The sequence below is a fragment of the Nothobranchius furzeri genome, chromosome 7, assembly GCF_043380555.1.
Source record: "Nothobranchius furzeri strain GRZ-AD chromosome 7, NfurGRZ-RIMD1, whole genome shotgun sequence".
NCBI lineage: Eukaryota > Metazoa > Chordata > Actinopteri > Cyprinodontiformes > Nothobranchiidae > Nothobranchius > Nothobranchius furzeri.
In genome coordinates, this window is record NC_091747.1 from 27503925 (window position 1) to 27520154 (window position 16230).

Genomic DNA, 16230 nt, shown 5'->3' on the forward strand with positions numbered 1-16230 from the left:
CTTTTATTGTACCTTGAGTTTTTAGAAAGGTGCTTCAAATAAAAAACATTATTATTATTATTATTATTATTATTATTATTATTATTATTATTATTATTATTATTATTATTATTATTATTATTATTATTATTATATTAGAGTTCCACTAAAAGATGTTGAGATGTAAGTTCTGATCCACATCATCCAGCCCTACCTAGCTTACATCACAGTACCGGATAAGACTTCCACTGTTAGGATAAAAAACCTTACATAACCCCTGAAAGGGGGAAAACTCTGGATTGGAGCTTTAGGGAGTGAGTAAAACCAGACTGCTTCTTCAAGGTAACAGGTTAGCTTAGTGACAACGAGCAGCTTCAGCGGGTGGTCCATCTTACCGAGTACGTTGAGCCTCATCTCCTTGTGCGCCTTGCCAAGGCTGTTGGAGGCCACCAGCGTGTACAGACCAGTGTCGGGCCGTTTGCCCTGCTGGATGAGCAGTGTGCAGCTGTCGTCTGAGACAATTTTGTTGATATGTTCGTCATACTGAACCTCCACCCTGTCTTCAGACTTGTGGGGTGGAGCCTTGAACCAGGTGAGTTTAGGAAATGGACAGCCGCGGAGCTTAGCCACAATGCTGATGTCAGAGCCCTGCTCAACCTCCATAAACTCCTCCAGTTCGATGGACGGAGGACCTGCAAGCACAGAAAGCTTTAGCTGAGAAAAACAACTGGATCATCTAGTGATTCAAAGAGCTTAGAGCAAACATGGCGGTGCTTGGTCTGAGTTCTGATCTTACAGGTTTGGTCTTGGAGCAGGATGGGACCAGCTGTGGATGATGGGCGGCTCGGACCAACTTCATTGAATGCTGTCACTCTGAACTCATACTCATCTCCTTCTGTAAGGTCCTCCACCTTGAAGGTTGTGGTGTCCACGTCTCTCCTGTTGCACCTGAATACACAACCAAAGCGAGTCATTGCAAGAGACAACACCCCAACAAACCTCCACAAGAACCTAAAGGTTGACTATAACTGCAGTAAAGGGCTGATTCAGAAGAGCTTCACCTCCTCCAGGACTCCTTTTGCGTGCCGCTGGAGTCCCAGCAGAGCAGATCCACGCTATAGTGGGTCACAGGTGAACCACCGTCGTTCTTCGGAGCCTTCCAAGTCAGAGTCACTGTACCCTTTCTGATGTTCTGGATCTTCAGCCTGGTTGGAGGATCTGGAGGATCTGCCGGTTCAGGTAATAAAGATAATTTACCATCTTTAATAATAAAGACTTGACTTTGGTGAACAGACCAGAACATCATCTGCAAACCCTGATGACCAAACAGAAACCAGGTTCTGGACAAACTCAGAAGCTTACTTCAGATAAAGTTTGTGCTGAAGGTGGAAGAGGTCCAAAAAGAACTCAGGACTTACAGATGGGATCTCTGGCTTTGGTCCCTTCAGTAGTCTCCACAAACGGGCTGAAGCCAAAGCGGTTCTCGGCTCGAATGCGGAAAAGGTACTCCTCTCCATTGATCAGGTCTGGAACCACCAGAGACTGAGCAGCACAGGCCGGGTTCACCTGGACGAACAAGATCAGCATCAAGGTTTACCCATGAGGGACAAGCAAGTGGTGGTTGTGTTGAGCAGGTGCAGCAGGTCGGTACCTTAGTCCAGGCTTTGCCCTCCACTGTTTTCTTCTCAATGAAGTAGCTCTTCACCCTCTCACCACCGTCGCTTTCTGGAGGCTTCCAAGTGAGTCTGCAGGTTCCTCGGGTCACATCGCTCACCTTGAGGTTTCTTGGAGGTCCGGGAAGGTCTGCAGATAAACCAAAGCATAGGTTGGTAAACTCAGCAGGTCTCAGAAAGGTTTGACGATAATGTGATGCGAGTTTGCGGATACCAAGCACGTTAACCCGGACTTTGACCACTTTGTGACCAGCTGGGCTCTCAGCATTGATGATGTACCGACCACTGTGACCCAGTTTGCTGTCTGGGATCAGAACCACTGAAGTGGTGTCAGTAGAGTGAATCTGAAATGGAAGGGACCGATTAGAGTATTAACACATGACACTGAATAAGAACCGATCCTCAGAGAGTCCAAAAGACGTTCACGCCTACTTTCCACCAGACGCAAAACGGCAGCGAAACATACTTCAGGGTCATTAGCCACCATTTTGATGGACGGGTTCCTTTCCACTGATCATGAAGTGTAACGGTTAAGATGCGTCCCAGAAGCAAAGGGAGGATTTGATTACCTTTCAAGTCTTTTTACGCACTACATTTCCAAAACATGTCAAAGTTGGTCTTTCAGATAGAGTCAGACAGGAAGTCAGACATGAAAGCAGTGTAAAACATCTGGAAACTCAGATAAACGTGCGTTAGTTCCTGTGAAACCCTCTTAGCCTGGCTGAACAGAGCAGAAGATGAGCCACAGACCTTTCTCGTTGCTTGTCCTTGTGTGGACTTCTGTTGCTACCACCACCAACCCGATTTGTGACCTCACTGGACTAGCTGTGTGAAACGCTTTCGCACCCGTTTTGCGTCAGAATCGGTTCTGGCTGAAAGGGAGCTTGCGGGTAAAAACTACTCTATTACGTTACACGCTGCTTTCGCGTCCGGTGGAGAGGAGGGGCTAGAGGCTTAGACTCTAGAAAATCATGTAGAAACTCAAATCTGTCAGAAAATACCTCTGAGTCAATAGGCAGCGTGTGAAGGTCGTTCTTTTTCTCCGTCTCAGCGGTACCGTCCACGAAGGTCCAGCTGACTTTGGGAATGGGTCTTCCTGTGATGGTGGCAGGGATCCTGATGCTGGTTCCGGCTCTGCAGTTCAGCAGGTCATTGGCACTCACGTCTAGAGTAACGGTGGGTTCGACTGCAGAACACAGGCACAGAAGTGAGACCCGGTTCAGATGAGGCATTAGTTCTGGTTCCTAACCTCAACAGGATGGAACCAGCACATAGCGAAATCATCTACGGACTGATGTTAAGGTTCTGAGCAGCTGGAGTAGATGCCGTCATGAGAAGGTGTGATAGTTTCTTACTCAGGATGTCTTGAACCAGGATGTCTCCGCTTCTGGCGGGCTCAGAGTTTCCAGCAGCATTCACAGCATAGATCCTAAACTTGCACTTCTTGCCCTCCTTCAGGTCTGGGATGGTGATTTCAGTGGACGGGTGCAGCTTGTCAGCAGGATTGACCCTCCTCCAATCAGGAGAGCCTTCCTCATGGACGTCAACGATGTAACCTTTGATGGGACTTCCTCCATCTCTATCGGGGGGTGTCCAGGTGAGCGTGATGCTGCTCTTGGTCTTGTCCTTCACCTCAAGGGCTCCAGGGGGGCTGGGTGGATCTGAGAAGAAACACAGACTTGTTCTGCTGCAAGTTCTCCAGAGTCTAATGTCCTCACAGACTAGGTAAGATACTGATGTGCTGGCAGACTGGTTTAACTGGTTCAAGGGCCAGTTCAGTTCATTTAATTGTAAAGCACCTTCCACAACCTTATCAGCAGACCAGGGTGCTGAACACAGTGAAAACAGATATAGTGCCATTAAAAGAAAGATAAAAAATAAAACATTAAGAGAAAGTTGAAAGAAAAAACAGGTTAAAGGAGACGAAAAACAATAAGATCCAAGCAATGATGTGATCCCTAATGCTGAAACGCCATCACATCAAAACGATTCTGTCTAACACTCAAAGGTGACTCGTCCCAGAGCGTTGGACCACCAGCAGCTCCCGCTCGGCTGTCTGTGCAGCAGTGCTGACATGTAGGATGGAGCAATGCTACAACACTTACTGCAAGGATCCACGGCGAAGCGGCACTCTGTGGCTTCGCTGGGCGGCCCGACCCCTGCAGCGTTGCAGGCTGAGATCCTGAACTGGTACTCCGTTCCTTCGATAAGCCTCAGCACAGTGTACTGCAGACCCTTCACAGCCGGCTTGGTGACCGGGGCTCGGTTAACACGGCCCCAGTACACGGCACCACGCTCCCTCTTCTCCAACCAATAGCCCTGGATGGTGGAGCCACCGTTGTCCAGCGGGGGGTCCCAGGTCACGGTCATGGAAGACGTCGTGGCGGCTATGATTTTAGAGTTACGTGGAGGTCCGGGGAGGCCGAACGGATCTCGGAGCTGGACTTTCTCCGAGTCGCAGCCATCACTGGTGCCATATTTGTTCTCAGCTTTGATCCTAAATTGGTAGCAACCATTCAGGGCCAGTTTGCAGACCTAAAGAAACAGAAGATCAAATGAAAGGATGAAATTGGCTTGATGAGGTTTTCTAATAAAACAATCATCTGGTAGTACCCCCTCTAGGGTGCTACAAACCCCCAAGGCGCTTCACAACCCATTCACCCATTCACACCCTGGTGGTGATGAGCTAATGCTGGCTCTGACACAGAGGAAACTAAATGTTTACAATTATGCTCATGATGGACCAAAACCATAAAGTTATGAGTTTGCTGCACGTCCCAGAGGGCAGAGACAAACCAGAGGGAGAAACGATCGGCCAAAGCAAAGAGATTAAGGAGGAGAAGCAGCGAGGGAGCAGCAGGTGTCTGGTGAGTTAACCATGTTAGCTTAAACTCGTGTGCTAACATCACAAAATTGTACAGATTACTATCATGTACCAAACAATTAAAATAGTATTGGTCAGTTAATATAATATTAATACTAATGAGCATCTGTAGTGTAGGAGATGGGTCTGGTAGCTCCGAAGGTCTTCCCACCATCGTGGGGACGATGGGAGTGTCTGTGAGGTTGGGCTAAACCATGCTACAGAGGAGGGACAATACCACACTGCAGTGGACAGTCACATGCAGCCGGTTGAGATGTAGGAGAACAATGATTCACTAAAATTCACAACATTTAGTGTCATGATCCTCAATCGATGTTTAAAAGCAGAATTTATCATTTATTTAATATGTAGCCCATTTACTTTATTTTTGGTGTAGTGTGACTGCAGTTGGCAGCACCTCCACTCCCACAGAACAACAGGCACTGGATGTGGTTGGAAGGGTCTGGCCTCACCACCCAATACAGCCAGTCTTAGGCCTTGCACACATCATATGGTTGTTATCGCACCGTCTCTCCCGTATGGTTGACGTGTGTTGTATCAGCAGAGTCTAGCCAAGGCACACCCCTGATTAGAACAGCAGACATGGCTGTTGGTGAGGCTACAGGGCTGTCTGGGTGAAGTGGCTTGCTTTAGAAACACACACTGGTTAGGGCCAAGGAGGTTGTTGTGTGAGAGGTAACCCGTCACATGCCTGAAGGACCTTTCAGTGGTCAGGCAGACATGTAAGAGGACAGCTATGAGAAGGGAGACCATGATGCAGTTGGACTTCTGCATGCTGAGCTAGTAACTGTGAAGACTGACCCCATATCTCCTGTCAATCAGGTTGATGGTCAAAACTTCAAAGTCAGACTTCTTCTTGCTGGCGTCTCGGCGCTCCACGATGTAGTTGGTGATCTCACTTCCTCCATTGTCCTCAGGAGAGTCCCACGTCAGGTAGCAAGAATCCGCCTTGATGTCCGACACCACTATGTTCCTCGGAGGAAGGGGACGGTCTAAAAACAATGAGTAGGACTGATTAGCATGCTCAGAGAACAAACACAGCTTCCACCGGCAGCATGAGCTGCATTCCCTCTACACCAGCTCAGGGACATTTCTGGGAGGGGGAAGTTGACAGGGAAAATACGAAAGCTCGCACAGGAGCCAGTCTGCAGTGTGAGTAGGATACTCCGATTTAAGGAGCGCTTCTTAGCTTCTTGGGTTAGCCAAGTTAGCTATCAGCTACATTGGTCATTTTTTCCAACCCTGTTCCAGACGTAACAGCCCCACCCCCAGCTCCACCTCTTTTCCCATTTTAGGGTTGTCTGGGTGTGACGAGACCTGTGACACGATCAAAATGGCGGTGGTGGGAACTTCCTATTTGAGCACCAAAAGCTAAAATTCGAGCCTATGGACACAAACTGTCCAGTATATGTGTCGATGGTAGGGACTAATGTAGTCGTTGTGTGGTGATCATCACGTTGTACCTGTGTGTGGAAATGTTCCTGAACATCAGAAAACTTCAGAGCATGCGTAGGAACAGCATCTAGAGGTAGAACGGGGAACCGCACCACTGAAGGCCTCAGTCAAGACTAGCCTGGCCTGTTTAACTCTACAGAGAACTATGGCTAGGCTAACATAAGATAGCACATTTACAACTGACCTCTAACCCACAGAGACCCAGCCTGATCGGGTTATGCAGCTCTTGTTTTTCTATTTGTATGGATTTATTTACTCGGCTGGAACATTTGCCCTCTGACCCTTTGCACGATGTCACGCTACTCACGGGAATGCCTCTTTCACCATTATGGTCGCCAAAGGAACATCCATTAAAAGTCCAAAACAAGCTAGGTTGTAGCATTTTATCTGGTTGGTTTCACCATGAAGAGCTAACAGCTTTGCTGTGGCATTGACGGAGACTGTGAAGCCAACATGTCTTTAGACAGGGATGGACAGCAGCTGTCAATCAGACTAGCAGCCCTCAAAGTGCTTGTGGCTCTTTACTGGGTTATTTATGTAGCATGATGAGCTTCACAATTATAAATAAGCCCCCCCCCCACCACCACCCCCCCCACCCCACCCAGTGTAAGAGCAGCAGCCGAACCCGGTGACCCAGCCAGCGACAAAAAAGTCGGAAACGTGATCAATTCGATCAAAACAACAGCAGGAGGAAAGTAAGCTAACATTCATAAGCTAGCTAACACTTGTGATCCCAATGAGCCCCACCTTGTGCTAAATCTTCCAAGAAGTGAACCAGCTTGAACCAGTAGAAGCCAGGATTAAATGTAGCTCAAGTCGCCACTTTAGCCGTCTGTTCAACACTCCTGTTATGTCCACCACAGTGGACCAGTGTGATCAGTATCTGGTGTAGCATCAGGGCAGTTTTTATGAGTACAAGTACAAAGAAACGCACCGTATCAGGCCAGTACCTAAGCTAGTCACCCACAAGCCCCACCCAGTGAACCAATCAGCCCCTCATCGCCCAGTTACAGCCTGACACACAGCAGCTCCCCTTCTGGGTCCTGTGGACAATGCTAACAGGGAGAGCCAGTCCCTCGTTATTAATGTTGTTTGATCCATCTCATTGTTCTCACAAAACAAAAAAAGGCTCTGGTTCCTACCCAGGATCTCCACTCTGACCACTTGCTGAGCTTGGCCGTAACTGTTCTCGGCGACCAGCTTGTAGTTTCCTTTGTCCTGTCTGATGGTTTGTGGTATAGCAATCTTGGTCTTCAGGGTGGTCCGGTTCACCTGAGGACAGAGCATTAACATGAGGACATCAGGCTGAAGATAGAATCAACAGCTTCTCCCGTTGCAGTAGTCAGATGGTCTCCTTAGATGTACGTTTTTCCAAACTCTGAGCCTTTTGTTCTCACCTCCTCTGTTTCCATTGTCATCTTCTCATCTTCAGGCTTCTCCATCACCACATCATCCTTCATCCACTGAAGCACAGGCAGAGGAAGTCCGGTCACCTCTGCTGGGATGTCGATGGCGGCTCCTTTCCTCACAACAATCGTGTTGCTCTTGAAAAACTTCAAGATGGTGATGGATGGAGGAACTGCGACAGAACAATGCTTCTGTTTATGAAAACTTTACATCAACACTGGACCTTCAGTAGGACTGAGATCTGAACATACGTTGATCATCCTGGATCCTGGCTGTGATTGGTTTGGATGGTTCCCCATCCCCAACTTCATTTACAGCTTTGACACGGAACTGGTACTCCTGGTTCTCAGAAAGGTTTTCAATAGTTCCACTGCACTCTGTGAAGATCTTGCGATTGGCCACATCGAACTCGGTGTCATCAGACCTCATCTTTTCTACGTAGTAGCCTCTGATGGGGCTGCCCCCATCGGTGCGTGGTGGCAGCCAGGCCAGAGTGATGGTGGTCTTACTTCTGTCAGTGTAGTGCAGCTTCTCAGGGGCAGACGGAGTACCTGAAACATCATGGAGGGACTCAGGAATGTTTCTAGAATGTTTCAGTAGTAAAGGCTGTAGGTTCAATATCAGCATGGTTACCTTTAGGATCTTCAGCCAAGATGGGTCCCAGGTCTGCTGGAGCTCCATCACCATACTTGTTTCTGGCAATGACCCTGAAGTCGTACTCCTCATTGGCCAGAAGGTCCTGAATGTCACATTTACAGGAGGCCGTTTCAATGGGTTGACGGAAAAGCTTCATCTTGGCATCCTTCCTCAGGACCTCGTAGCCAATGATGTCACTGCCTCCATTGTCCAGAGGATCAGACCAGGTGAGGACAATCTTCTTCTTTGTCACCAAAACTGTCTTCAGGTCAACCACGGGTCCAGGAACATCTACAGAAACAAGTTTCAGCTGGTTAGAAAGACTTCCTACACCTAAAGATGCAGACCAGGTGCACCTGATCAGTGAAAGCCCAGTAAACCCAGTCTGCATGTCTGTGATGGAGCACTGACCCATAATGTCCACTCTGGTTTCTGCGCTCTTGGTGCCGCTGCTGTTGGTACCGGTGATCTGGTACTTCCCGTGGTCTGCTCTGATGGACTTCTTAATGAACAGAGTGCTGTTCTTGCCCTCGGTCTCCACCATCATCCTCTCTTTGTCAATTTCAGCTTCATCTTTGAGCCATTTGACCTCTGGCTGGGGTCGGCCTGTCACCACAGCAGGAAGCCTCAGAGGATCTCCGGCTTTGATCATGACTCCATTTTTAACAGAGCTGTTGAAGGCCACGGCAGGAGACTCTAAAGGACACAGAGAGAGGTTCAAAGCGTTACTCACCAGCTCAACCCCGTGAGTTACTACAACCTGGCAGCACCGGTACTGTGGGCGGTGTTGTGCCTGAACTCGTTCACAGTTTTAGTCAATGTGAACTGAACTTATTCATATTTTGTCCGACACGTTCATTCTGACATTTGTGAACGTGTTGTGTATGTGTATTGTTGGAGAGCTCCAGATCTCCACGGAGGTAAAGCGTCCTGTTGCCATTGACGTTATAAAGAGTAGACCTCGCCCTGTGCTGTTAACGGGCATCGTGGTACGTATCAAACACAACTGGAACGCAGCAAAAAAGTCAAATTTTACTATTTGGCAGTCCTAATCTTTTAAACAATGTTGTTAGTCCTCTTGGTCATTGTTCTGGTTTTCTAAAACCCTGTGTTAAAAACCTTGGTGTGTTTTTAGACGGATCTTTTAATCTTCACAGACAGGTGAGTGCAGTGGTCCAATCTGGTTTTTATCATTTATGGCAGATAGCAAAGGTGAAGCCATACATTCCTGCTAATGTCCTCGAACATGTCATCCACCTCTTCGTGTCCTGCCGACTGGACTACTGCAACTCCCTGTATTCTGGCCTGGAGCAGTCCTCCCCACACCGACTTCAGCTGGTCCAAAATGCAGCGGCCCGATCACATTACCCCAGTTCTGACCTCTCTCCATTGGCTTCCTGTCTCTTACAGGATCCATTTTAAAATTTTACTTTTTGTTTTTAAATCCCTTCATGGCCTGGCCCCAGTTTACATCTCTGAGCTGCTGTCTGCTTACGTCCCTGCCAGAACCATGAGGTCCAGCTCTCAAGCTCTTTTAACAGTTCAAAAAACCCGCCACAAGACTCGCGGCGACAGAGCTTTCTCTGTGGTAGCTCCCAAACTGTGGAACAAGCTACCTCTCAACATCAGGACCACACAGAATCTAGAGCATTTAAATCCCTTCTTAAGACGCAATTTTTTGATCTGGCTTTTAATGCAGGTTGACTTGAGCATCTTAATAGTTTTTAACAGTTTTTATTATGAATTGTGACTGTTGTGTCCTCATCTTATTTTTAGGTTTTTATTGTTGATTTGTTGTACCTTGTACAGCGCTTTGGTGTAGCTTTGCTGCTGTAAATGCGCTCTATAAATAAAATGGACCTTGACCTCGACCAATAATATGGGAGAAGCATCAGATCTAGTCACAGAGTCGGACCTGTAATTCACTCGTTCATCCGGACTTTGTGACCCGAGTTCTACAACTTTTCTGTCTCTTCGGACAAACAGGTCAGAAAATGAGAAAAGTGACATAATTAAAAGATAATGAACGTTTAGATGATTTGCAGGTGCATCCTTGTTTCCTCCTCAGAACGCTGAGCAATTGTTTTTCCAAACTTCGAACAGCAGCTTTGTCCTCCTGCGGGTGAGAACGTGCTGCAGCTGGGTACCGGTGTGGACTGAACGGGGGGAAACAAGAACCCTGAGGGGAATCGCTCGTTACAACACACTGAAAACAAAAACTACGAACTAGTTCAAAGATGTAATTATGAACTGAACTAGTTCGTTTTTGAATGTGTGAACTGAACTTTAAACTAGTTCATATTTAAAAAGAACTTCCCGACACTGACCTTGGGGTTCTTTGACTGTGACGGGGTCAGTAACACCAGGAGCTCCAGGACCAGCATCATTAACCGCTACAACCCGGAAGTAGTAATCTGCTCCTTCAGTGAGGCCCACAGCGGTGTAGGTCAGCTCCTTACACCTGAACTCAGTGCAGCGGCTCCACTCCTTCTCTCCCATCAGGACCTGGTGAACCAGAACGCAGGACTGAAGGGTTCTGTAGAAGCTTCAAACATCTGAATGAACAGGCTTTATACCTTCTCAATGTGGTATCCCAGAATGTCTCCTCCACCGTTGTAGAGGGGAGGCTTCCAGGCTAGGATGACGCAATCCTTCCCAGTGTCCACCACCCATGGAGTGGGGGGTCCAGGAGGAACTGGGATAGAAAAACATGGTAAATGTTGTCCAGCGGACATGGAACAACTAGAGATACACAGATAATAGTAGTTTCTGGATCTTCTGGTCTACATTTCTACAGTCTAAGGTGACCACTTGTCCCTCCCAGGTGTCCAACAGTCTCCTCCTGCCTAGCCGGATGGATGAACTACTCCTGAGAACTGATTTAGACATGAAGGCAAAGATCTGAGTGTACAGGAATAAATTCTGGAATAATATTTCTCCAAACTGCGGTTGTCCTGCTCTTCTTCATGTGGATCATCAGAATAAAATCATCTCTCTCAGGAGGAACCTTGTATTTACAGACAGCAGCTGTTGGCCTACTAGAGCTGACAATAAGAAGTATATCTGTATACTTTGTGCATCTGTGGAAAGCTGCAGCGGCTCCGTCTGAGGGGAGTATGAAGAGTAGGAAACCGAAAGAAACCATCAGTGGAAACTTACGGATGGCGTCCATTGCTACGACGCGTTCTGTGGGCTCGCTGAAGGGCCCGGGCCCGGCCAGGTTCTCTGCACACACCCTGAAGATGTAGGTGAGTCCCTCCATCAGACCAGCCACCTTCACATCCAAAGAGTTGAGCAGGGCCCGGTTCACTCGGGTCCAGTGTTTGCTGTTCACCTCCTTCCTCTCAATCCAGTAGCCCAGGATTGGGCTGCCGTTGTCCTTCGGCTCATGCCAGGAGATGTGGGCGGAGCTTGCTGTCACCTCATGTACTCTGGGGGTGTTGGGGGCATCTGGAGGGTCTGGGTGAGTGGAGAAGATAAAGGTGGTGTTTTGTTAGAACCTCCTGGTGAATTCTGTAAGGGTTAGGGCCATGCTACTCACTAAATTGATTCTTGGCCACGAGCGGCTCTGAGATGCACCCAGGACCACAGCCAAACTTGTTCTCAGCAGTAACTCTGAAGATGTACTCCTTCCCCTCGATCAGCTTGGTGACGGGGAAACGGTTGCCCTTCAGCGTGGAGGTGATGGTAATCCAGCCAATCTCATGATTCTTGTTGTCCTTCTTCTCCAGGATGTAATTCAGAATCTCACTGCCGCCATCGTCCTCGGGAGGCTCCCAGTTACAGACCACCGAGGTGTTCCTGATGTCATCGAAGGTGAAGTTGATTGGAGGGCCAGGTTTGTCTAGTGGACAGAGGCAGAATCAGCATTTCACCTCCAGACAGACTTGTGTTACACTAAACCCTTCTCACCCAGGACGTTGACAAAGCAGGAGGCAGAAGCAGCACCGTGTGTGTTCTCCACCTTGATGGTGAAAGTGCCGTGGTCAGCTCGGACAGCATCACGGATCATCAGAGCGGACTGGCCTTTGGTGGTCTTATCCAGACCCAGTCTCTCACGCAGAGGAGTCACAAACTCCTCCTCCGGTTCTGGAACCTGCACCAAACAGAGTCAGACATAAGAAGGGAACACCAGGACCCAGTCCACATTCTGTGAGATGTCTCCTTAAGGGGACAAACCAGAGTTTTGGTTCTCTTCTTCTTAACTACAGGGACAATCTTTTTGGTTGGCTCCTTGGTAACGTCCTCTTCGTTTTTCAGCCAGGTGACTTTAGGGTACGGGGACCCAGAGATAAAGGCGTCGATGTGAATCTCCTCTCCCTTCTTAACGCAGACGCCTGACTGCACACGGGCATGCAGGGTGACTTTTGGTTTTTCTGGGAATCACAGAACAAAAGTTTTAAAGATCTAGAGGAACGTGATGAAGAACACCTCTGACAGAAGCTGACGTACCAACGGGATCAGCGGCCTTTATGAGCGGCGTGCTGCGTGACGGCTCACTGACTCCAGCAGCATTCTCCGCACGGACCCTGAACTGATACTCCATGTCTTCCTTCAGGCCAGTCACCACATAGGAGAAGCCAGGGACCAGGCTTGGTGTGACCTTCTCGTAGCGGTCACCATCCTTCTCTATCTTCTCCACAGTGTAGCCCTGAATGGGACAGCCCCCGTCGTAATCTGGAGCCTTCCAAGTGACTGTGACGGATGAGGAGGTGGGATCGCGAGCCTCCACCTGGATGGGTGGGTCGGGTTTTTCTGTGTAACGACAGCAAACACCAGAGAGTGATCCTGTGGGCCAGGCACCAGCTCAACATTCAAAAGCCATTATTGCCATCTGCACAGTAAAGAAACGCATTTCCCCATCTTACTTTTCCACCTGCCCTGAATGCCGAATGGAAAAGTATAACAATGAAAAATAAGATAAATGAGCATGCAAACATTTATAACCCTAACCTGTAAACATCTTAAAAAGCATTCTAACAGAACTCACGTTTGATCTCCTCAGTGATGACCGGGCTCCGTAGCTCCAGGTACTCTCCAGCTCCAACCTTGTTCACAGCCTTCACCCTGAAGTAGTACTCACAGTTGATGTAAAGGTCTTGGACCTCAAAGGTCAGAACATTTTCCCCTGACATGATGGGGATGTAGGTCTTCTTGGATGCCTCACGGCGCTCCAGACAGTAGCTGACAATCGGTGAGTCACCGTCATCTTCTGGAGCCACCCAGCTGATCTTACAGGAGTTCTTCGTCACGTCACTGGAGGAGATGTCTTTGCACTGACCAGGGCGTCCTGCAGAGTTCAGGAGGACAGGAGAGTCAGTCCTAAAGCAGCCACCTTAAAACCTGTAACTATCATTTTATAAAAGGCAGTAATTATGTCTGGGGAAGTAGTTCACCTGTACTGAACAGAATCACCTGTGCAGACCCTGACCACCTGTGGAGACCCTGATCACCTGTGCAGACACTGATCACCTGTGCAGACCCTGATCACCTGTGCAGACCCTGATCACATGTGGAGACCCTGATCACCTGTGCAGACCCTGACCACCTGTGGAGACCCTGATCACCTGTGCAGACCCTGATCACCTGTGCAGACCCTGATCACCTGTGCAGACACTGATCACCTGTGCAGACTGTTAGGTAATTTTTATCTATGTTGGGTATTTTAATTTAGCATTATTCACTATTATGTTGCATATTTAATTTATACTATTGTTCTTATAATACCTTAAACTTATATTACCTTAAAGGAAGTCAGAACACACACACAGAGGGATTCTTAATTTGGTAAACTGTAACAAACCTATTAAACAGACAGACAAACTCTGCAAAGTGATAGAACTCTGCAGAGGGTGAGAGTGAATCAGACCATCACACACGGAAGCCATTTTCCTCTCACAAAGGAGCCAGAGCTCATGGAGGGATTTATTCACAAAATGTTCACACCCACAAATTCCACAATCACAAGAGAAGTTTCTAGAGTTGAGCTAATTTTCCTACCTGACCAGTTTGCTTTTAACTAATGGAAAACACTTTGGTCTTAGAATGCACAGGACTAAAGAAAACTTCAGATACTGGATCAAAATGCCTAAAGCAGAAAGGAGTTTCTGAAAACACCCAAACGTAAAAACAAGTAAGGTCAGGTTTTCCCCCAACACATTTAACAAAAGATTTCACAACAAAGATGAATAAAATAAAAATACCTAACACAGACCCTGATCACCTGTGCAGACCCTGATCACCTGTGCAGACCCTGACCACCTGTGGAGACCCTGATCACCTGTGCAGACCCTGACCACCTTTGGAGACCCTGATCACCTTTGGAGACCCTGACCACCTTTGGAGACCCTGATCACCTGTGCAGACACTGATCACATGTGGAGACCCTGACTACCTTTGGAGACCCTGATCACCTTTGGAGACCCTGATCACCTTTGGAGACCCTGACCACCTTTGGAGACCCTGATCACCTGTGCAGACACTGATCACCTGTGCAGACCCTGACCACCTTTGGAGACCCTGATCACCTGTGCAGACACTGATCACCTGTGCAGACACTGATCACCTGTGCAGACCCTGACCACCTTTGGAGACCCTGATCACCTTTGGAGACCCTGATCACCTTTGGAGACCCTGACCACCTTTGGAGACCCTGATCACCTGTGCAGACACTGATCACCTGTGCAGACCCTGACCACCTTTGGAGACCCTGATCACCTTTGGAGACCCTGATCACCTTTGGAGACCCTGACCACCTTTGGAGACCCTGACCACCTGTGGAGACCCTGACCACCTTTACTGAACAGAATCACCTGTGCAGCACATATCGGTGTGATTATGAGTGTAGTAAGGTTGAAGAACCCACCAATAACTTTGACATTGATGGTCCCGGTAGCTGTTCCTAGGCTGTTCTCCAGCGTGATGTTGTAGGTTCCAGCATCAGAGCGTTGGCACTTCAGCAGCTCCAGGTGTGCGCTGCTCATCTCCACAGTCATGGAGAGCCTGTCGCCAGCTTTGCACTCCACCGTGTCCTTCTGCCAAACCATCTTTGGTGTTGGGATGGCCCTGTAGGGGCAGTTTAAGTGCAGCTTCTCACCTTCAACCACAATCACATCCTGGGCCTCTAGATCCATGCTTGGAGCACCTGCAGACCAGGAGACACACTCATTACTCAAAGATGACTCTGATGAGCTGCATTACCCCTGCTGGGCTGGACCGATGCTGCGTCTGAGCTTACAATCAGGATCCTTGGTGAAGACTTTGTCAGAGATCTCGGAAGGATCACTGACTCCAATCGAGTTGATGGCTCGAACCCTGATAACATACTTCTTCTCTGGTTTGATTCCATCATCGATCCTAAACTTGAGGTCTTTGATGGGCCTGCTGTTGACCCGGAGCCACTTCAGCTCAGGACGAGCCTCTGCCACCTCCACATGGTATCCTGATACTGGACAGCCGCCGTCCTTGGCTGGAGGCTTCCAGGTGAGGTTGATGTGTTGCCTACTGGCGTCCACAACGGTCACTTCCAGAGGAGGAGATGGAGGACCTGCAGTTCCAAAGCACAAGCAGAGTTAATGTCTGGAATGCTGGTTGTTGAGTTTTCACTATCTGGTTACTTACTGGTCGGGTCCTCAATGGTGAGGATCACAGTGGGTTCACTTGGATCTCCAACTCCAGCCTCGTTCTCAGCTCTGACCTGGAACTGCACCTCTGATCCTTCGTCCACATCCGTCACCTTGAACTGGGTCTGTTTGTCTGGAGTCTTGCAGCACTTCAGCCAACGAGTTCCCACCTTTTCTTTCTTCTCAATCACATACCTGAAAACAAAAAAGGTGTTTGTCTTCTCTGACTATGCTGTGGCATGTTTCCTGTTTCATGGTGGGAAACCCAGGTCTCATTCCCACTAGTTCCTAAGTCTGAATCACTGATGGGACTTACTTGGTTATGGGTCTTCCACCATCACTCTTAGGAGGTTCCCACTTCAGCTCCACGTGTCTCTTAGTGACCTCCATCACTGTCAGGGCATATGGAGGACCAGGAGTTGCTGTAAAGACGCAAAACACACATGAATCCTTTTTCCTGACAGTCTAGTTGGTGCAGCCGCTCCTTGACAGACTGATGATCTAGACATAAGTGACGGAAGCAAACAGTTGTTGTTCTCCATAAACAAGTCTAGTAGAGTGAGCTTGATGGAAG

General features: G+C 48.3%; 1 protein-coding gene across 3 annotated transcripts in view; it reads right to left on the reverse strand.

The window, feature by feature from the left end:
* Positions 1-16230, reverse strand: part of ttn.1 (titin, tandem duplicate 1) — a 191048-nt gene that overhangs the window by 81653 nt on the left and 93165 nt on the right. For all 3 annotated transcript variants that reach the window (XM_070552981.1, XM_070552980.1, XM_070552979.1), the window contains 27 exons: positions 15973-16078; positions 15655-15851; positions 15272-15580; positions 14900-15178; positions 13025-13324; positions 12487-12789; positions 12214-12410; positions 11947-12130; positions 11576-11878; positions 11194-11493; positions 10611-10729; positions 10362-10539; positions 8446-8730; positions 8032-8325; positions 7650-7949; positions 7389-7570; positions 7134-7263; positions 5338-5528; positions 3758-4187; positions 3008-3313; positions 2654-2838; positions 1867-1996; positions 1631-1782; positions 1398-1545; positions 1041-1206; positions 776-927; positions 375-671 (listed from right to left, as the gene is read on the reverse strand). In XM_070552981.1, the coding sequence (XP_070409082.1) occupies positions 375-671; positions 776-927; positions 1041-1206; positions 1398-1545; positions 1631-1782; positions 1867-1996; positions 2654-2838; positions 3008-3313; positions 3758-4187; positions 5338-5528; positions 7134-7263; positions 7389-7570; positions 7650-7949; positions 8032-8325; positions 8446-8730; positions 10362-10539; positions 10611-10729; positions 11194-11493; positions 11576-11878; positions 11947-12130; positions 12214-12410; positions 12487-12789; positions 13025-13324; positions 14900-15178; positions 15272-15580; positions 15655-15851; positions 15973-16078 (6123 nt within the window). The remainder of the gene's footprint in view (positions 1-374; positions 672-775; positions 928-1040; positions 1207-1397; positions 1546-1630; positions 1783-1866; positions 1997-2653; positions 2839-3007; positions 3314-3757; positions 4188-5337; positions 5529-7133; positions 7264-7388; positions 7571-7649; positions 7950-8031; positions 8326-8445; positions 8731-10361; positions 10540-10610; positions 10730-11193; positions 11494-11575; positions 11879-11946; positions 12131-12213; positions 12411-12486; positions 12790-13024; positions 13325-14899; positions 15179-15271; positions 15581-15654; positions 15852-15972; positions 16079-16230) is intronic.